This window comes from Pongo pygmaeus, chromosome 3, assembly GCF_028885625.2.
Source record: "Pongo pygmaeus isolate AG05252 chromosome 3, NHGRI_mPonPyg2-v2.0_pri, whole genome shotgun sequence".
In the NCBI taxonomy this organism is placed as follows: Eukaryota; Metazoa; Chordata; class Mammalia; order Primates; family Hominidae; genus Pongo; species Pongo pygmaeus.
Window position 1 is genome coordinate 165,554,941 of NC_072376.2, and position 21,654 is coordinate 165,576,594.

At 43.3% G+C, this 21,654-nt stretch overlaps 1 protein-coding gene and 1 pseudogene across 1 annotated transcript in view; both read right to left on the reverse strand.

The window, feature by feature from the left end:
* Window positions 1-5,847: 5,847 nt before the first annotated feature.
* LOC129035294 (small ribosomal subunit protein uS11-like) lies at window positions 5,848-10,128 on the reverse strand (annotated as a pseudogene).
* Window positions 10,129-18,036: 7,908 nt separating this feature from the next.
* The window catches only part of TMEM154 (transmembrane protein 154), a 54,199-nt gene continuing 50,581 nt past the window's right edge, over window positions 18,037-21,654 (reverse strand). The window contains exon 7 of the mRNA XM_054485752.2: window positions 18,037-20,477. Within this exon, the coding sequence (XP_054341727.1) occupies window positions 20,462-20,477 (16 nt within the window). The 3' untranslated portion in view covers window positions 18,037-20,461. The remainder of the gene's footprint in view (window positions 20,478-21,654) is intronic.

The window sequence follows — 21,654 nt, forward strand, 5'->3', positions numbered from 1 at the left end:
GGAGGTGGAGATTGCAGTAAGCTGAGATGGTGCCACTGCACACCAGCCTGGGCAACAGAGTGACACTCTGTCTCAAAAAAAAAAAAAAAAGTTAGCTGGGTGTGGTGGCCCACGCCTGTAGTCCCAGCTACTCCAGAGGCTGAGGTGGGAAGATTGCTTGAAGCTGAGAGGTTCAGGTTGCAGTGAGCCATAATTGCACCTCTACACTACCCTGGGCAACACAGCAAGACCCTGTCTCTAAAAATAAAAATAAAAAGACTCCAGAGGGCTAGCTAGTCCCTTCCACCACATAAGGACACAGCAAGAAGGTATAATCTGTGGCCAAGGAAACAGACCCTCACCAAATACCAAATCTGCAGGCACTTTGATCTTGGACTTCCCAGCCACCAGAACTGTGAGAAATAAATTTCGCCCAGGCTGGAGTGCAGTGGCGCCATCTCGGTTCACTGCAACCTCCGCCTCCTGGGTTCAAGCAATTCTCTGCCTCAGCCTCCTGAGTAGCTGGGATTACAGGCGCCTGCCACCATGCCGGGCTAATTTTTTTGTATTTTTAGTAGAGATGGAGTTTCACCACCTTGGCCAGGCTGGTCTTGAACTCCTGACCTTGTGATCTGCCTGTCTTGGCCTCCCAAAGTGCTGGGAGTTTTGCCTCCCATAGTGCTGGGATTACAAGCACAAGCCTGGCCAAGGACAATTACTTTAAAAGACCAGCTCTCTTCATTATGGATCTGAGAGGGTGAGACAGGGATGCTTAATTTTCCCTGATGGGGGTCTTCTTATTGCTGGTGAAGTTTAGGGTGATAAGCACAAGTGGGCATTTCTTGGTGTTTAAATCAGGAACTGCCTGATATGGGAAGCTGAGATAATAACAGTAGGTAAAACTTTGTGCCATTTGTCTTAGTCAGCCTGGGCTGCTATAACAAAATACCATAGACCAGGTGGTTCGTAAATGACAGAAAACTCCCAGCACTTTGGGAGGCCGAGGCAGGCAGATCACAAGGTCAGGAGTTCAAGACCAGCCTGGCCAAGGTGGTGAAACCCTGTCTCTACTAAAAATACAAAAAAATTAGCCCAGCATGGTGGCGGGCGCCTGTAATCCCAGCTACTCAGGAGGCTGAGGCAGAGAATTGCTTGAATCCAGGAGGCAGAGGTTTCAGTGAACCGAGATGGCGCCACTGCACTCCAGCCTGGGTGACAGAGTGAGACTTCGTCTCAAAAAAAAAAAAACAAAAACAAAAATTAGCTGGGCATGCTGGTGTGTGCCTGTAGTACCAGCTACTCAGAAGGCTGAGACAGAAGAATCTCTTGAACCCAGGAGGTGGAGCTTGCAGTGAGCCGAGATCATGCCACTGCACTCCAACCTGGGCAACAGAACGAGACTCTATCTCAAAAAAAAAAAATTAATTAAATTAAAATTAAAATTAATAAAATAAGTAAATAAATAAAGTAATTGTCCTTGGATACTAGGGGAGAAATGCTTGAGGGATGTTTTCCCTCTGGCAGGAAACTGAAAAGTGGTCCTCTTCCAGGACTCAAAGTTGGCCATCACCCTACTTGTGTTGTTGTCTCATCAGGCCTTTGGGGGCTCAGCTGGCACTGTTCAGGGACTGCTAAAAATGCCCAATAGGTCAAAGCAGATCCTGCGGCTGGAGGACTCACACTTTAAAGGAGATAAGACATTCATTCATAGGGAGCAGTCAGATAATATAGAAGGCAGCCTCTGATCAAGCTTCCCCAGTGTGTGATTGAGAGCGGGGTGCTCAGGTGCTCAGGAGAGAGAGAGGTCAGTGCAAACAGCTCGGCCCCGCTAATCTCAACACTTGCCCTTCAGACCTCTTTCTCAGGGATAATAAGGTTTTCTCTTATTTTCTTCTCCTTCTCCTCTTTCTTCTAGAATTTATTTGCCATATGTTTCAGAGAAAGACTCAGAATATTGAGGCTGGATAAGAGCTTAGAGTGGCTTTTCTCGAAGTGTGGTCATCAGACTCCCTGCTTGAGAATTATCTGGAGTGTTCATTAAAACTCCTGATTCCTGGGCCAAACCCTGGGCTACTGAATTAGACTCTGGGGCAGGGGGTGCACTGGGACTCTGCATTTTTAAGAAGTTGCATAGATGCTTTTTATGCACACTTTAGCATGAGAACTGTTGATGTGGAAGTAATTTAGCTTCTTTATTTTGCCAATGGGGAAACTGAGGCCCAGAGAAATGAAACTGCTTTCCCAAAGCCACCCAGCTAGTTAGTGGCAGAAGCAAAAGCCCGTAGGAGAGGAAATGCAGGAATGTTCAGGCTTTCTGGATGTGAAACCTTCACAGACAAACAAATATTGAGTTCCATTTCCTCTCCAGCTGGCATATAGTCCTGGCTACAGCAATGTGGGACTTATTGCCATATTTTACAACAGACATAAATCCTGCATTTCCAAATAAAATTGGAATCTAGTTTATGCCCAATGAAAATAAATTAATTTTAATGAGAATCTCACTCATAGTGTTTACAGATTTTTGCATGTTTCATTTGGTAATTTAATACTATTTTACCTTGAGTGTTGATATAAAGTTGATGAAGTGGCTTTTAAGACAATAAAGAAGAGACCATAAATATAACTGTTTCCTAGCCTTTTAAATTTCAAAATAGTTACTAATTGTAACACAAAACTAGGTAAAGTAGCAAATGATGGAGAGATGGGAAAATGACAGAGGTAAAGGGGGAAGGTGGGAAACGTACAGCTACAGGGCAGATATCTGTATATCTGGCCCCAAACTCATGATGTCTGATAAAGAGGTACTGAGGCCGTGCATTTTTCTTCATATTGCAAGTAGCTTGAGGCCAGATTCTATGGTTTCTGTCTTCTTTAGGCTGTCCCTCAACACTAAGTTCAGTCTTCTGTAAACACTCAAAATGTGTTGCATGAATGGGAGAAGAAGCTGATAAAGATGGAATAGTGAGAAAGGGGGTATATGAGGATATGTGAGGGTGAGAGAAGGAAAATTAAATCAAGGAGTGGAGGAAGCCTGTGTCTAACTCTTCTTTATGGGACTGGTGTATTGAAAAGGGGATCAAATGTCACAGAGGAGAGCGGCATGGTTTGGCAGGAAGGCTACAGGAAGTCCAAGGAAACCTCAATGCTTGTAGGGCAAATATGGGAAGCTAGAGTAATGAAATTTAAAGCTGGGGTATATAAGAAACCACCTATCCAGCTTTATATCTGTCATTGAGCAAATCACCAAACCATCTAAGATAAATAGCTTTCTGTTCTAATTTCATTCATTAGTGTTTCATTTGTTCAGATTCAATTATTCCAAAAATATTGGTTGCTTTCTAAAAATAGTGATAAGAATGACTGCCATTTATAGCATGCCTATTTTATGCCATTACCCCATTACACAGATGAGGCTCAGGGAAGCTGGGTAACTCACCCAAAGTCACACAGCTGCGATTCAACCCCAAGCCTGCTCCATCCCAGATTCTCCTCTGAGTTGCTGTAGTGTCGCCTAAAGTCAGCCCTTACTCATGCATGCTCAGGTGGAGCTTCTGCAAACTCCCCCACAGTCTTTTCCGTCACTTACTTCCTCAGGGGGAGCTAATTCTGGCCCCAGCTCTGCCACACATGTGCTGTGTGGTCTTGGCCAAGGCGGGGACTGGACTAGGTGATTGCTGAGATTCCTTGCTCCTTCTAAAATTCTGTATGTCTATTACTGGCTACTGTCATTCCTTTCAGTCAGGGGCACATTCTCTCTAGACCTTGGCTGTCTCCTGTAGTAGTAAAATAAGCCATTGCCCACCCAATAGCTTTTTTTTTTTTTTTTTTTTTTTTTGAGACAGAGTCTTGCTCTATCAGCCAGGCCGGAGTGCAATTGCATGATCTCGGCTCACTGCAACCTCCGCCTCCCAGGTTCAAGCATTTTCTCCTGCCTCAGCCTCCCGAGTAGCTGGGACTACAGACCCACGCCACCATGCCCGGCTAGTTTTTGCATTTGTTAGTAGAAATGGGGTTTTGTCATATTAGCCAGGCTGGTCTCAAACTCCTGGCCTCAAGTGATCTGCCCATCTCGGCCTCCCAAAGTGCTAGGATTATAGGCGTGAGCCACGGTGCCCGGTCCATTATTCTTTAGTAACAGAATCCCTGACTTTAAGGTAGCAGTGTACCTCCTAAAAGGCCACATTTTCCAGCTTTCCTGGAAGTAAATGCATCCTTATCTAAATTTTGGCCAGTGAGATGTAAGTGGATCAGAGTTTTCGGAGAGTTCATTTCACCTTCCCCCTTCTTCCTTCCTACTGCCAGGAAGGAAGTTTTGATGACTACCAAAGGAGAATTTGAGGATAGAACCCACACGCTAACAACGGCGGCACAGAGAGATGGAGCATGATTCTCAGATGACCATGGAGCCGGCCTACCCGCCCTGGACTTTCTATCTTTGAACTGCTGGTTTTCTTTTATTTTGTTTCTGAGATAGGGTCTCGCTCTGTTGCCCAGGCTGGAGTATAGTGGCATAATCAGGGCTCACTGCAGACTTGCTTCTTGAGCTCAAGCAATCCTCCCACCTCAGCCTCCAGAGTAGCTGGGACTACAGGCACATGTGACCACGCCCAGCTAATAAAAAAAAAAAATTGTAGAGAGGAGGATTGGGGGTGAGGATTTTACTATGTTGCCCAGGGTAGTCTTGAACTCCTGGGATCAAGTGATCCTCACTCGTCAGCCTCCCACGGTGTTGAGAGTACAGGCATGAGCCGCTGAGCCCAGCCCCAAACTGCTTTCATGTGGGAGAAAAATAAACCCTTACATATTAAGCCTTTATCCTTTTGGATTTTTTTTTTCTACATGAAGGCAAACTAATTCTTACGGATACATCTTCAAACTCTTCATTCTTTATTTCCCTGGCTGTAATATTTCCCTTAAACTGTGGTGGTAAATTTGTTATGGTCTGCTGGACAAATTGACAACCTGCTGGCACCTCCAAGTCAGTATGTACAATGCCGGATTCATAATCACCCCCGGGAAACTGTTTCCCCTGTGTTCCCTGTTGCTGTAAATGGCAACACCACTTTACCTGTCACTAGTGATTAAAAACCTGGTGTTATCTTTCATCCTCTTATTCATTCAGTTACCAAATCTTTCAGATTCTCCGTTCATTGATCTAATATTTTAAGAGCATATTATCTCAAGAGATGATTGATGCTGAGGATACAAGAATAAGCCAAACAGACATTTACCCCTTGTCAGGAAGCTTACAATCAAGACAGGCATTACTTAAATAATCACGCAAACAATTGTAAAATTGCCACTGGGTCAAGTGCTACAAAGAAAAAGTACTGAGAACACACACTGAGCTAAAATCTGAAGGATGAATGGAACCTAATGTGGTAAAGAGTAGGGAAGGCAGTCACACTTCTGGCAGAGTAAACAGCAGGTGAGAAGGAAGGGGCTGATATACTCCATGAGTGAAAAGAAGGCTGTTGGCTGAAGCTCTAGGAGCCAAAGAGGCAAAGGCACGATGCAGACCGTGCTGACTTTGAGCTTCCTTTCAAACCAATGGGAAGCCATTTGAAAGGTTTTAAGCAGCAAAGGGAGGGTTGGCAGTGACCTGATCACTCTGCAGTGCCCTTCCTCTTTCTTTCCTCCTCTTTTCTTGATTCCCCCTGCTGCTGCGCTCATTTTCTCTCCCCTGCCTTCTCTTCCTGAACTCCCCCTCCACACGCTGGGGATCATTCTTCAAATCCCAGTGTTGATCATTTGACTCCCATTATTTGTTTTGTTGTTGCTGTTTACACATGAAGGCAATTTATTAACAGACAATATTTTGAGGACTTCTGCTCCCAGGTGGTGACCATGGCAATCCTCCTTCCTCTAGTGCTGTCGGAGGGGAATGGGAGTGACATCCTCGATCTGCCCCGATCTTCATCCCCAAGCAGGCAAGGGTTCTGAGGGCTGACTGGGTCCTAGGTCCAGGGTGCTTGGTCCTATTTCCTGCTGTGGCCTGGAGTTTGCAAATGTGTAGGGCAGTAATGCCCCAGCTCCTTGCACTGCTGGGCCACCTCCTGGGCACTCAACACGGCAGTGTGTGGAGAGGATTCATCCTGTCAGCTTTCATCTTCATTGCAGAAGCCACATGGCAGGTAGTTCCCTTGCCAGAAACATCAGTGACATGGACAAAAGTGTCATTGAAGGAGACAAAGATGTGGCAGGCACCAAATACATTCTCTCCTTCAGCCACCTGAGATCTGAGGCTGATGACCTGTTCTTCCTTTTTCTTCTTCCTCTTAGAGGGACCATTTCTGTGCACTGTCTCCAGACTACATAAGGGGAAGAGGATCCATTCTTAAAAGCCTCCAGAAGCTCCTCACTTCCTACTAAATGCAATCCAACTTGCCAAACCAGAGTTCAAGGGCTCTTCAAGGAGGCCCTAGCCACCAGTGCAGCCTTCATTGCCTGCCACTCCCCCTATGCACCCTGAGTGCTGCAGCCAAGCTGTGCAGTCCTGCGCTTTCCGACTCACACCTTCTTCACACCCTCCCCAGGGCGGGAATGCCATTTTCTTGAAGGGCCTTTTGTCCTTTAAAACCCAGCTCAAGCTCAACTGCTCTCTCCAACCCAGAGTCATCCATCCCTTCTTCCTGTGTCTGAGCACTGCAAATGCTCCTCGTGGGGAACCTGCTACTCTGTGTTTGGGCATAAGCCTTATCTAACGAACCAACTTGTTGACAGGAGGATCCTGGCTTCCTTTTTGTACCCAAGAGGGCTCACTGTGCCCTACTTAGACAAGAGGCTCAGGAAATGTCAACTGAAGCAACAAATGAATGACACTCAAATAAGTGGGTGAATAGTATCCAGGGTCACACTTGGCACAATTCTTTTGCAGTTGATGTCCACGATATATCTTCAACATGATGCTGGTAACATGCAGGCTGATGTGGGACACAGACTACCTGTGTTCAACTCTCAGCTTGTCCACCAGCTACCTGTGTGACCATGGACAAATCGCCTCATTTCTCTGTGCCCCAGTTTCCCTATCTGTAAAATGGGGGCAATAGTTTACTGGTGTCCTGGGGAGTTAAGCAAGTTAATTCACATGAAGCACTTAGAAAAGTGCCAGTCACAGAGTGAGTACTCAATAAAAGTCTTCATCATCATCTCATCATTCCTGCTTAGAATGACTCTCACTGTGGGAGAATGCCTGCTGTGACCCAGTGACCTACAAAATAACACTTGGGCTCAGACTTTGGGGCAGCATGATCTATCAACCGTCTAGGAGGGAGCCACCCAGCAACTCTCTATCTTAGAAAAGTGCACCTGTCACATCCTCCGTCTTGTCCCACAGACTTCCAGTTTGTGCTCTTTCAGCTACTGGACTGTGAACTCCTCAAGTGCATAGACTGCAATAGTAACAACCAGCATGACAGAATCCTAACCACACTCTGGGCACTCTCAATAGATACGAGCATTCGTATCTATTAACTCAAGTCGTTTTTCCTAAAGTCTTGTGGGGGACCTGGGGCACCAAGAGGTTAGGTAACCTGTCCAGAGGCACAGAAGCAGCTTTAAACCCAGGCAGTCTGGCTCCAGGGGCCATCGGCTTTTCTGCAATATCTCACCTCCTCTGTGTATCTTTAACTCCTGGTGCATAGTAGGCACTCAGGAAAATGTTTGCAGAATGAGTGAATCCCAGTGGCATCTTGAGGGAAGCCTTCTAGTATTTTCTCTGTCCAGGATTTCTGACTAGGTTCCTCTCCCACTGACCCTTCCACTGCAGCTGATAAATGCTCCTTCTCTTTTCAGGAAACCATTGCATGCTCCCTCTGGGCTGCTGGAGGAAGTCATCCTGTGTAACTCCATGCTGTGGTCCACTTCCAGACCCTTCTCACTTTCTCTTTCTTAGAAAGAGATAGATGGAGACTCCGACACACTCCTAAAAATGAAAATTGCTTTGCTAGGCTGGTGGAATTCAAAATGATTTTTTAAAAAATTTAACTGGATTTTATTTGCAATATACATTTTTTTACTCTGTGAAATATGTATATGTTAATTGTAGAAATTATAGCAACTACAGAAGTATACAAGGAACAGAATTTAAAATGGAGGTTAGTTTTGCTCTTTACTCAAAATATTCTTTCATGTTAAATGATCCTTACAGCAAAAACATGAAAAGAATCTAAGTGATTAGACATTATGCATTATGGGAAGAAAAAATGTTTCCAGTTCTGCCTTGTTCCCATTTAGCTTCTCAGGGTCTTCACAACTGCCTTAACATCCTCCTCTCCTGCCCTAACTGGTGAATTGAGCCACAAGGTGAATACAGAGACCCAGAAAGTTCCCCGATTCTCCCATAGTTTCCAAAGGGAAATGGGCAGAGTGTTCAGCCTGGATTAAACGAATGCATGCAGAAAAAACCTGTACCTCCCATACCAAGAAGCAAATCTTTAAGGGTTTTCTACCTCCCCTTTCAAGATCCTTTCTCTTTCCTACAAAAAATGGTTCTGGTCACATACACCTCAATATATTTGTTCAGTTTTGCAAATGATTTTCAAGCAACATTTATGCTATAAGAATATTAGACCTAAAATTAGGATTTTTCTGTTTTGGTTCTTAATATTTCTTCTTTGGTTAATAAAATGTATTCACCCTATTTTTTTTAAAAAAAAAAACCATATGCTACAAGGCAATATGTCTGTGTTGTAGAACATTTGGAAAATATTAAAAATGCACAAAGAAGGAAATGAAAAGCATTAGTAAATCCACCATCCAGAGAACCTGGCTCATTCTCAACTTCTGACTCTCTAGATGTGGATAAGTAAGTACAGAGGGAAAGAAACATGCATGGTGGATACCTCTGCGTTTGGCTGCTCCCGAGTGCCCAGCATCTGTTCCTAGCACTCTGATTCCCTTTAGAAACTGCTTTCCCCTGTATCTCCTCCCCACTGCCAACCACCTAACCACCCACCACCCGCCCATTCACTCACTCACCTGCAGGAGTAGAGAAAAATGTCAGGCCCACTCCATTGCTGTACGCATTTTTACTGGGTTAGGCGTAAAACCCAGATAGTCTAATCAAACTCCTCTGGTGGTTGGGGGGGAGCTTTTAAATATTAGACCCAGGGAAGGAGTTTTCCTTCTACTCTGGTGGTAAAGACGGAAGACTCCTGGAGCTCCCAGATGCAATAATTACAGCCCTGTAGAGAAAGCTGGTCCCAGAGAATGAATGAAAGACAAAATACTGGAGAAGTCTGACAGGGTTTGAGTCCCTGGTCTAGTTGTTACTCATGTCAGTTTTACCTGGTTCTGGTTGTCCCTGGAATTGGCAACTTCTTGCCCTTTCCCAGCATGATGACATGAACCAATAAATTTCCTTTTGGTCTGGACTAGTTTGAGTTGGACATTTTCTCACTGGAACCAAGAGTCTTGTTTAAACAAACACACCACTATTACACTTACAGAGAGACAATTAGAAGTGTATTTATTTAGTATATATATAATGCTATGTGTGTGTGTGTGTGTGTGTGTGTGTGTGTGTGTGTGTATATATTTTTTTTTAATGCAAAGAAAAGTGTTGGGCCTCATGTCACCGGCTCTGGATAAGGCCAAATGTATGGGTGGAGCTGCCCTCTCCCGCAGTTGACCCAGTTAGCTCCTAGCATTTGCATGGCTCTTATGGGAGTCAGCATGTGTGCCCTGATGCTGTGGGAGCGTGGGTTCAAGTTTAGGGTCTGTGATTCACACTGTCTCTCTGGAACTGGGCTTTCTAACCTAACAGGGAAACTGGGCAATGCTGACAAAAAGAAGGTATTGGCTATCTAGCGTCCTTCCCAGCCTTGCACTCTCAGGCCACACTGACCCCTGTTCACTGTGCAACCAGCGGCCAATAAAGGCAGACTGCACAGCTCAGCTCCGTTGTGGAAACTGCCTCTCCTCACCTCATTCCTGCCCCTTCCAGTCTGCCTCTGATTCCCTGTTACCTCTAATTTATATTCCAGATTTTGACCCCTCCCCTGCCCCTTTGGTTTTAACAACTAATCTTAGTTTTTCCTGTTTAACTCACATCCTCCCACCCTGCTTCTCTTGCTCATGCTCTGGACGCCCCTGGAACACTGATCCTGACGTGAATTCATGTGGCTGCTTCCTTAGAATCTTCATCTCCGTTGCCGGAAGGCAGAGGGTCTGACAGTACAAGCCAAGAGGAAGGATGGGTGTCCCTTAGGAATGGGACGGGGTGGGTTATGAATGGAAAGGCACCTTCACGCCAGGTAAAAAGCAATCAGTTGGCACTTGTAATAAGATGGAAGTATTTCTTCATGGATTTCATGGAGTTAAGAGGTGAGTGGGTCTTAGCCCATTAACTGGCTTAATTGGTCTCAGTGACATTCGGAGGTGCTGGGGAACATCTCAGGAAGGATTTACAGTGCCTCTTATTTTGTGAATCTGTCTTCCTGCCCAGAGAAGAAACAATCCTTCTCTTGTGCTTGTATTGTCACCTAAAATAGATGCTTTCCTCTTTTTCTTAATGAAACTTGTATTTCCTTTCTCTGTGGACCCTCCAGAGGGCAAAGAAGAGAAGCCCAGATCTGGGTTGGAAAGAGCCGCTTCGAGCATTTTAATGATCTGTTAGGCTCCATCCCCAGTTTTCCTTCACCTTCCAAATTGGGGCCACTTTCTCTCCACCTCCACTTGCTTGTTAGTTCAATTATGATCATTCTCTGCTTCCTTCCACATTGGATTTAATGTAGCTAAAAATAAAATACAATACACACAATAGGACAATATAAAATAAAGATAAAGAATGACATCAGGATCCATTAGATGGAAAGTGAGGAAAATGCAATTAAACCAGGAAACTTGGGAGAAAATGGTGATGGAAGATGAACAATACCACATTTGGGTTCTGCACTCACTGATGATAAAGACTGATTAGGTACTTAAGGAAAGATGATATGTAACTCCTACCTCATTAAATAATTGGGTCTTCCATTATTATTGAGCATGCAGTAGCGCCAAGCACTTTTCAGGATACAGAGATGAGTAAAACGGATCCCTACCCTCAAGGTGCTCAGTCTAATCTGCTCCCATTTTAACCTCATGCTTTGAGAGTAGTCATACATTTCTATGTGTCTGATCCACCTACAACCCATTCAGTCCCATGGCTCATGACTCATGTAGTTGGTAAAACTAGTTCTACCACCTACTACAGACTACTGGACCAGGGGTCTGTGTCCAAGCCAAAGAGCATATAGGCACTGGATTCAGGGAGGTCAAATATCCACAATGTTCCTTGACACGAAACTACCTAATATATTTCCTCGATATTGCATGAAGACACACCAATTTGGGCAGATCATATTTTCCAACACTGCCTGCAACAAATCCCTTATCTCATTTGCTCTTCTCGTAATGTGGCTTTGACACGCCTCCAAGGACAGGTGGGGTTTATGTCCTTTTCACCTTGAACCTAGGTAGACTTTGTAACTGTCTCAAACAATAAAGTATGGCAGAAGTGATGCGATGTGATTTCTGAGTCTAGATTACAAAAATGCTATGCATTTCTACTTTGCTCTCCTGGGGCACTTGCTCTTGGAACTCAGCTGCCATGCTGTGAAGAAGCGCAAGGAGTCTATGGAAAGGCCCAAATGGTAACAGCCAAGGCCCCTGGACCACAGGCTTCGCTGGGCTCCTATATGACAGCCAGCACAAACTTGCCAGCCATGTAAGTGAGTCATCTGAAAGTGGGACCCCCAGATCCAGTTGAACTGCCCAGCCAATGCCATGTGGGAGAGAGTTGAACCATTTGCACTGAGCCTCATGCAAATTGCAGATTCGTGTGAAAAATAAATGAGTGTTGTTGTTTTAAGCTGCTAAGTTTTGAGGTGTTTAAGCAGCAATAGACTGCTGAAACACCCATCCAATCAGGTTTTCTCTCTTGGGAAGTATGAACACTGGATGCCTCCAGGCATGGGCCACTTGAGCTCAGGCTGAATCCCAAGCAATGCTGATTTTGCTGTTCTCCACAGTCCTATATACATTCTAGGCTGGAGTATCCTGCAAGCCAGCATGACTATGGCTGTGAAGAGGCAACATGCCAGTCTGCTTGAATGTCTTTCCAATTCTAGCACTAAACACACCTGTCTCTAACTTGAGAGTCCCTGGACATGCCTCTCCACTGCAACCTTAAAAAGGATCATATGCTGTTTATGTCAGCTCTAGTAAGTGGGAATTTTATTTTTTCACCTGGTGACCAAACCCTTACCAGTACTTAGATTTTAAAACTAGGCTTTTTACTTATCACCCCTATTCTAAGCCCTGGCTTTTTTCTCAGCATGATAGACCATTGCTTCTGGGCCTAGGGTCCTGCCTTCACTGCCTCTGTTCCTTCTTATCTCAGCCTGCAGCCTCTGTTACTTCTTATCTCAGGCTATACTCACCTTAAGGAATCCTTGACAATGACTGAAACCTTTTTTGTTTTGTTTTTTTGTTTTTTTTAGACAAGGCTGGAGTACAATGGTGTGATCTCGGTTCACTGTAACCTCCGCCTCCCAGGTTCAAGTGATTCTCCTGCCTCAGCCTCCTGAGTAGCTGGGATTACAGGTACGTGCCACTATGCCTGGCTAATTTTTGTATTTTTAGTAGAGACGGGCTTTCACCATGTTGGCCAGGCTGGTCTCAAACTCCTGAACTCAGGTGATCCGCCTGCCTCGGCCTCCCAAAGTGCTGGGATTACAGGTGTGAGCCACCGCACCCCGCCAAGTGATGCCTTTTAAAACACTTTCCTATGGCTAATTATTGGGGATGCAGTGCAGTGCAGTGATTAAAAACTTGTGTTTTGGAGTTGGAGAGACATGGAACAAGGTATAAGTTCTCTAAACCTACCTCATAAGTAATTACTAGGATTAAAATGAGATGATGTATGTTTAATGTTTAGCACCTTCTGGCCAGGGTGGCTACCTCTTCAGATACCCAATATTCCTCCACCACTTTGTGAGACAGAATCCCTTCTTGTTGGAAGTGATAATGTACCAACCATAGAGATGACTGCCCCCTGCTGCCTTGCAAAGATTGGCCAATGAGATGTAAGCAGAGTTGCTTCACTGGGCTGGCAGGAAAGCTCTTTAAAAGTGGCTGACCTACTTGGGAGGCTCACCCTTGTGCTGGTTTCCTCTCTTTCCGTCTTGTGAATATCATGCTGGAGTTACAACTACCATTTTGGATCATGTGGCAACACAGGAAAGAAGCCCTGTACTAATGAAGGTGGGGAAGAGTTAGAAGGAACTCGTGTCCTGGATGACCAGGGAGCGACCATACCAGCTCACCTTGAATCAGGAACTTAATTCCTAACTGATCCACATGATGAATGCGTCAAGATGCATCCTTTCCCTAACTCTGTGGGACTGCATACTCTTTGGGTCCATGCTGTCTCCAGGCTGGCTAAGTTCTAGATAAAACAGGGAGGAAAGAGACTCTGCATCAGTTTCTAGGGGTAGATTGATGCCATAATGGACCAGGTTTAACTTTAGTTGAGACTTTTAGGAGAAATCTTCCTGCCTGTTGTTTGTCAATAATACTGACTGGTCTTTGTGAGCCGAAAGAATAAATCCTTATTCAAGGAAGTCTTCATGTTATCTATATCTTATGAATCTGCCGTTCAGCCTTGCTTTCTTCTAATATCAAGGTGTGAGATGAGGTTAAAATTAAAGGCATGAAGAAAAGTAAGTAATCAGGAAAAAAAGAGAAGGTTTTCTTGTGGATTTTTCCATTTTTACTAGAATTTTTTTTTTTTTTTTTTTGAGATGGAGTTTCACTCTGTCACCCAGCCTGCAGTGCAGTGGCTCAATATTGGCACTCACTGCAACCTCTGCCTCCCAGGTTCAAGCAATTCTCCTGCCGCAGCCTCCCGAGTAGCTGGGATTACAGGCAACAGCCACCATGCCTGGCTAATTTTTGTATTTTTAGTAGAGACAGGGTTTCACCATATTGGTCAGACTGGTCTTGAACTCCTGACCTCAGGTGATCCACCTGCCTCAGCCTCCCAAAGTGCTGGGATAACAGGCATGAGCCACCATGCCTGGCCTATTCGAAATATTTTTAAAAGTTATATTCTCATAAACAATTAAAATTTCATTCCTTCATTTAAAAATGTTTTGTAAGGAAGAATAAAGACAAGAATGTGTAATAATATATTTTAGATATGCAGAAAGTCTACTTAATTTTTAGGTTAGACAATTTTACACAAAGCAGGTCCCTTTTTGAATTGGTATTGTTTCATTTATTTAAAGAATTATATGGATCAAAAGAGGGCAATTAAGAATTATGAATTATGAATTCTTTTTCATAGACAGAAATTAAAAGAACTTTTCCTTATAAAGATGCATAATTCACCTCTACTCTTAGTAAATAAAACATTTTAGTAAACAAATCTCACCCTGAAATACGCTTTTATTCTAAATATTGATATTCAATAATTACATAGAAATTCATGTAGAAGCTATTCATTCCTCATATCTTATAGTGCTTTATTTTTAAATTTATAAGTGTTTTTCAATCTATCACTGCCAAATGAGCAACTTAGCACACAAACATGTACTTATTTTATTTAAAAAAAACGGAGTTGAGAATAATTTATATATACATATATATACTGACATTTATAAAATTGTAAATCATACTGGAAAAATACTATACATATTATTCTCAGTATGCAAAGTAGGAGAAAAACACCTAAAACCTTTAATCAGTCTTAAAATTCTGATAGTTTTACAAATTAGTTCTAATCCGTAGCAACGGGACCATTTCTTTTTCTTTTCTTTGAGATAGAATCTTGCTCTGTCACCCAGGATGCAGTGCAGTGGCACAATCTTGGCTCACTGCAACTGCCGCCTCCTGGGTTCAAGTGATTCTTGGGCCTCAGCCCCCCGAGTAGGTGGGATTACAGGTGTGTACTACCATACCCGGCTAATTTTTGCATTTTTGTAAAAATGGGGTTTCACCATGTTGGCCAGGCTGGTCTCGAACTCCCGAACTCAGGCAATCCACCAGCCGTGGACTCCCAAAGTGTTGGGAAGTAAGCCACTGTGCCTGGCTGGGACCACTTCTAACATGAGGCTTACAAGGTAGAATTTATATGCTGCTGGGACAGAAGCTAACTGGTAAATATGACATCAGATGATCTAACTGACGTTCTCAGCAGATACTCTGCATCACTTGTAAAACAAAAGAAAGTCAAACACAGTGTTTTTTTTAACGTAATTTTCAGTTAACTTTAAATACAAGATACACATGTGTTAAATTATTACTAATCTACCAGATTATTTTTTAACTTGTTGAATACCTATAATCTCTGCTTTTTCTGAAAGCTGGCATTTATTAAACGTGGAGTTTTCACATGTTCCTGGCATTATTGATAATTTGAGGTGTTTCATCAAAGTCAGAGTAATACATTGCTTCCTCTCCACTGATTTTTACACTGGAAAAATGTTGTTTGCTGCAGTGTAGTAGCTACATATCATTCTTTAGTCTTTTACATGCAGACCAAAGAAATGTAAACTGGCTGGGCATGGTGGCTTATGCCTGTAATCCCAACATGTTGGGAGGCTGAGGTGGGCGGATCACTTGAGCCCAGGAGTTCGAGACTAGCTTGGCCAACATGGCGAAACCCCGTCTCTACTAAAAACACAAAAATTAGTTGTGCATGTAGTTGTGCACGCCTATAATCCCAGCTACTTGGGAGGCCGAGGCAAGAGGATCACCTGAGCCTGGGAGGTGGAGGCTGCAGTGAGCCAAGATCGTGCCACTGCACTCCAGCCAGGGCACCAGAGCAAAACCCTATCTTAAAAAAAAAAAAAAGGAAATCGAAAACTGTTAAGAATATGCTTTTCATAAAAGTCCAGTTACGTATTTACAAAATACTAAAGGCTAATGATAAGGTGATATGAACTGAGGAGTACCATTACCCAAGCCTTCTGTACCTGAAGTCCAGTTGTAAAAAAAACCCCAAAGCCCATCCACCTTTGTCTTAAACAGGTCTACGTTGTACTTCTAAACTTGTACAGTCTTCATGAAATTAACGTCTTCATGTTATCTTAAGCACTTTGGTTTAGAAACTTCTTAAAATATCATTCAAAAAGAGCTTAGCGCATGTACAGAGTTCATATAAAGCTCTATTTTACATAATTGTATGTACTGCTATCTCAGGAACATGATATGTTATTTAGAAAAGATAGTAGGGCAAAAAAACAAAACACCAGGTCCAGGTACAAATAATTCCAGCCGGTTATGGTGGCTCATGCCTGTAATCCCAGGACTTTTGGAGGCTGAGGTGGGAGGATTGTTTGAACCTAGAAGTTCAAGACCAGCCTGAGCAACATAGTGAAACCCTATTTGTACAAAAGATACAAAAAATTAGCCAGTCCTGTAGTGCACGCCAGTAGTCCCAGCTACTTGGGAGGCTGAGGTAATAGAATCACCTGAGCCTGGGAAGTTGAGGCTGCAGTGAGCCATAATCACACCATTGCACTCCAGCCTGAGCATCAGCGTGAGACCCGGTCTCAAAAGAAGAAAAATTTTTTAAAAACCCCAAAAAAATCCCCAGGAGGACTAAGAAGGAAATAAAACTTTGGTGCCAGACAAGACAGTATCAAGATAAAGCCAAAGAGTTGCTAAAAACAAAAAATAATAATAATTCAGGCAATTGGTTGTCTGGGTTCTGCAATTTGACAAATTCCACTCGACACTAATATACAGGAACTCTTTTGGTCATTGTCACATAGCAGAAATGCTTCTATATGTGAAGTTGTTCTGGACTGCCTGTTATAGCTATTAAGTGGAAACCCCAGAATTCATCCTGAATGTCTCTGAATGTGAAAAGTCACATGTGTTCATTTAATTCGTATACAATTTCCATGTTCTCCCACAAAGAGGATTTCAGCTGTGTCTTCCCAGCATGAAACCACGTCTTATCACTCCACCAGATTCAGAATTGGTACTAATTCTGACAGAAGCTGAAACTACAGCCTATGTTTTCTTTAGTCAACATAAGGCCTTTTTTCAGAGACAGTGTGAGTTAATAGTTTAAACAACCAAAACAAAAGAATAGACAAGTATTTTCTTAACACATGCATTTCCATTGCTAGAGCTGCAGTGATCAGCAGAAGCATCTGCCTGGCTCTCAGTATCAAGATCGATCCAGGCGGTTGGAACTGGTGGATCCAGGTGTTGGAACAGAGGAAGACTTACCAAAAATGAGACTTGGAACTTGGAAGGCCTGCACCACGAGGGCCAATTCTGCCATGAGCCCTATTGCCCAGATATGTTACATAAAACATCCAGAGATTACAATGAAAGTCAGGGTGTGGCCAGACACAGTGGCTCACAATTGTAATCCAGCACTTTGGGAGGCCGAGGCTGGTGGATCACTTGAGGTCAGGAGTTTGAGACCAGCCTGGCCAACATGGTGAAAACCCCATCTCTACTAAAAATACAAAAATGAGCTGGGCATAGTGACACAGGCCTGTAATCTCAGCTACTCGGGAGGCTAAGGCAAGAGAATTGCTTGAACCTGGGAGGCGGAGGTTGCAGTGAGCCGAGATTGTGACACTGCACTCCAGCTTGGGTGACAGAGCGAGACTCCCTCTCAAAAAAAAAAAAAAGTCAGGTGAGAAGTAGCACATAGTGAAAATGAATATAATAATTTTACAGCTGGTCGGGTTCAGTGGCTCATGCCTGTAATCCCAGCACTTTGGGAGGCTGAGACAGGAGGATTGCTTGAGCCCAGGAGTTTGAAACCAGCCTGGGCTACACAGTGAGACCCTGTCTCTAAAAAATAAAATAAAATAATTTTACAGCTTTTGGTTCTCCTGTATTATACAGCATAACTGGGACAAAAAAAAACTACGAAATTATTTTCCCAAGACCAGTTTTACTCATCTTTATCACATTTGTTTGATGTGGGTTATCCAGGAGCCACCTACATCAAGGTGGATCCAGGCTGTGGTCTTGCATTGGGTAACAAAGCCCTTCCCAGAGGGAGGAGTCACACCAGTGGGTCAAGAGTCACGAATGGGTATTTTTACATATTTATTAAAACAAGTTTCCTGAGAAGTTTGACTAGGCTATGTTGTTGTTAACCTAGTTTGCTTAAAATGTACAAAAATGCAATCAAATTTACATATCTTTTAAATATTCTAAAGTCAGATTTTGTTCTGATTGGCTACCCAATTAGGGCAAATTAGTGAGGGTTTTTTTGTTTTTTGTTTTGTTTTTCTAACAATAGTGTGAAACATAAAATTAAGTTTGGGTTTAAAAACAATTCTTGGAACTGTCATAAACATATGATATCTATTGATTAAACAGTAATAAAAAGACACAAGGTACAAGAATTGAGGCTTGACTGTTCTGGCTGTATACTAATTTCATATATCTTGACAGAATAAACTATCTTTTTAAAAAGTGCTTTGTACGCTGCACAATTATAGCTTTACCAAATAAAAACTCAATGACATGTCACTGAAATTTGCTTCTTCTAGAATTTGAAATTATTTAAAATACTGCATGAGAATATTTTTATCATATTATATAATATGACTTTATCAACATGAAGTTCCAGGACCCCAGATACTTCTCTGAAAAGTTCATTATTTGATAGGGTTGGATCAAATGTAAAGGCCCAGGTATTCAAAGATCTTAGATACCTAAAGAGAGAAAGAGGCAAATGGAGGCTCTTCTGAGAGTCAAAATGTTGATGAGAATCAAACTGAAAGTAGCACACATAGGCAGAAAAATAGACAAGTTATGATTCAGAAAACAATTGTATGCAATTTTGGCATAAATATCTGAGAGTCACTGTGGGCCATGAGTTGAAAAGGAACATGCAAGAGAGCAAGGAAAACACAAAGCCTCATTCAGATGTGCTGGTGAGAATATGACAGAAAATCTGTTGAAGTTATGTACCATGAAGTCTGTCTTTTGTCAAAGCTCTATGCAGTCCCAGGGTAGCGTGATAGCAGTGGTTAAACACAACCAGCTAGTTATAGCTTTCATTGTATGGAAAGACCTCTCTGGTCTGGAATTCTGCCTTTGAAATTATCCACGTAGTTCAGAAGGCAAATACTTGTTAAAGGGATCCCAAAAGGTAGGAGACAAGCAGTTTTTGTTATGCATTAGGGCAGACTTTCAAGCACAAGACACAAAATTGAGCAGCAAATGTTTGGGTAGTCCCATCTCCCTTCGGTTTATATGTGGGTAGTAAAATAAATAAAATTTTCCTTCTTTGTCTCTTTCTTGAAATAAAATATCAGGTATCCAAGGAGAGCTGAGGATTCTCAATTTGCTAGATTGCTTTAAAGGGGTCAGATTTAGAAAATTAAGGAATAAATGGAGATCGATTTTATTGGAGTAGGTGTGGTCAATAGGCCCTTTTCCATTTTATGCCATTGCTTTTAGCACAAGGATGTCAAAAATATCACATAGAATGTTATCTCTGATGGACTGACAGAGACCTCCTGTTGTGCTGTGTTAGGACATGAGGCTTATCCCAGCTTGGCAGGAGAGAATGCTAAGCATGATGAGCGAGATCTGCCACAGGCACGGATATTTCCTGCTCCTCTTCTGTTTGTTTCAAACCACCTTCAGGATCTCTGAAACATAGAAGGCTGACAGATGACTCCCACCTGCACATACTTCCTACCCACATGTCACATCCAAGGGAGGTATGGTGAAACAAGTGTGAGCTTTGCAGAAATGCTGACAAGCAAGGGAATTTCAGCTCAGGAGAACATTAGTTCTTTCATGAAGATTCCTAGTTTCTCTGAGAAGTTCTTAAGGGTGACCAGACCTGGCCATGTCAGGGTCTAAGTTACCAAACGCCATCTCATCAGGACTGTGGACCCCTCTCACTGTGTCTTCTTGGCAGGCAGAGCTTACTGACCCCCTGGGATGGTGTATTCATTAAAATACTTGCTGTGTTTGGTGTCTTTTCCATGACATAACACTCCTCAAGAAAAGTTACTGCTGAATGTAGTTTACCTGTCCCAGGACTTGAATAATCAGAGGAAATTATCCAAAGCTGGTTAGTGACCCAAAAGGAAACCATCGATAAAACAGCTTCCCGATTAAGGCCCTAAGGAATGAAGCAGAAAGGTGAGGAACATTTATCATGACCAGAGTGAGTGCAGTGAGCTAGAAGATGGCTGAAAGGAGGCAACACATGTTGATCAGAAGTGAGCACATCACCCGCCTCCTTCTCCACCCTCAGAGGCAGCGATGGATGGCAGCCAGGCCTTTTCCTAGTACTTCTCAATTGCACATTCTTCCAAGTGCAAGTGATGCCATCATTAGGAAGAGTGGGCGTTGGAAGAAACAGCAAAGGTTCTTGTGTCTATGTTGATTTGAAATTAATTAAATTTGTATCCTCTTCATCCTCTGTTGGCAGCCTCAGCAGACTTCCTCAGGGGCTGCTTCTCTTGGAAAACATGAGCGCCATTCAGGTTTAGGATTCACTATCACTGTAAAAAAAAAAAAACACACACACACACACACACACACACAAAACAGTAATATATTTCTTTCTTTTTTTTTTTTCAAGACGGAGTCTGGCTCCATCGCCCAGGCTGGAGTGCAGTGGCACAATCTCGGCCCACTGCAAGCTCCGCCTCCCGGGTTCAGGTCATTCTCCTGCCTCAGCCTCCTGAGTAGCTGGGACTACAGGCACCCACCACCACGCCTGGCTAATTTTTTGTATTTTTTTTTTTTTTAGTAAAGGCGGGGTTTCACCATGTTAGCCAGGATGGTCTCGATCTCCTGACCTTGTGATCTGCCCACCTACGGCCTCCCAAAGTGCTGGGATTACAGGTGTGAGCCACCGCGCCCGGCCAACGGTAACATATTTCTAAGAAGCTAAAGAGAGCTGGTCACTCCATTATGGAGGTGACTGAAGAGATCACAAACCGTCAGGAAGCCAGTGGTGTCCAGCTTACAATTTCTGAAACGAAGGTCAGTCTGAATTTTATATTTGATCCCTGAGGAAGAAATCCATGAAAGCCAAAAAATAATCCCTAGCTCTTTCTCCTCATAGCCCTCCCCAGTGCTGATGCAGAGAGAACCAGATGGAGTTGGGGGTTCCCCGATTAATAAATCTAATCCCATTCTCTATGAATACATGCCAAACTGCCTTTTTCTGAAACAAATTTTCCACATGCTGTTTTCTCTCAAGAGTTTGTGGTCCTGGCAGGTCTTCAATAGCCCGTTTTGTTCATACCTACAAAGGAGCTGGAGGGGCCTTCTCAGTGTCATTTAGAATTCAAACATTGGGCATCCTGGGGTGTGAGCAGACATAAATGATGAACATGGTATTTGAACATGACCACGCTGTTGGCTAATTTGGTCTTTTGCTTCTAACTTGGTTGTCTTTGCCAAGTATCTGGCTCCACAGCTTTTTCCTGGTGGGCCCACAGCTCCACCAAGTCTCCTGGAAAACAGGTGGCACTTCCCTTCCTCGTGCTTCTCTTTTTAGTTCTGTACTCCCTTCACTCACATCCTAGCAGGCCTCTGTTTGAAGTGACCTCTGCTTCCAAGGGAGTGCTTGAATGATAATGATCAAGAGATCTGGTATCTCCCTCGCTCACAGGTGTGGATAGTCTGCAATAGGTGATATTCTTCTGACTCCTACTTCAGTGCTCTCCT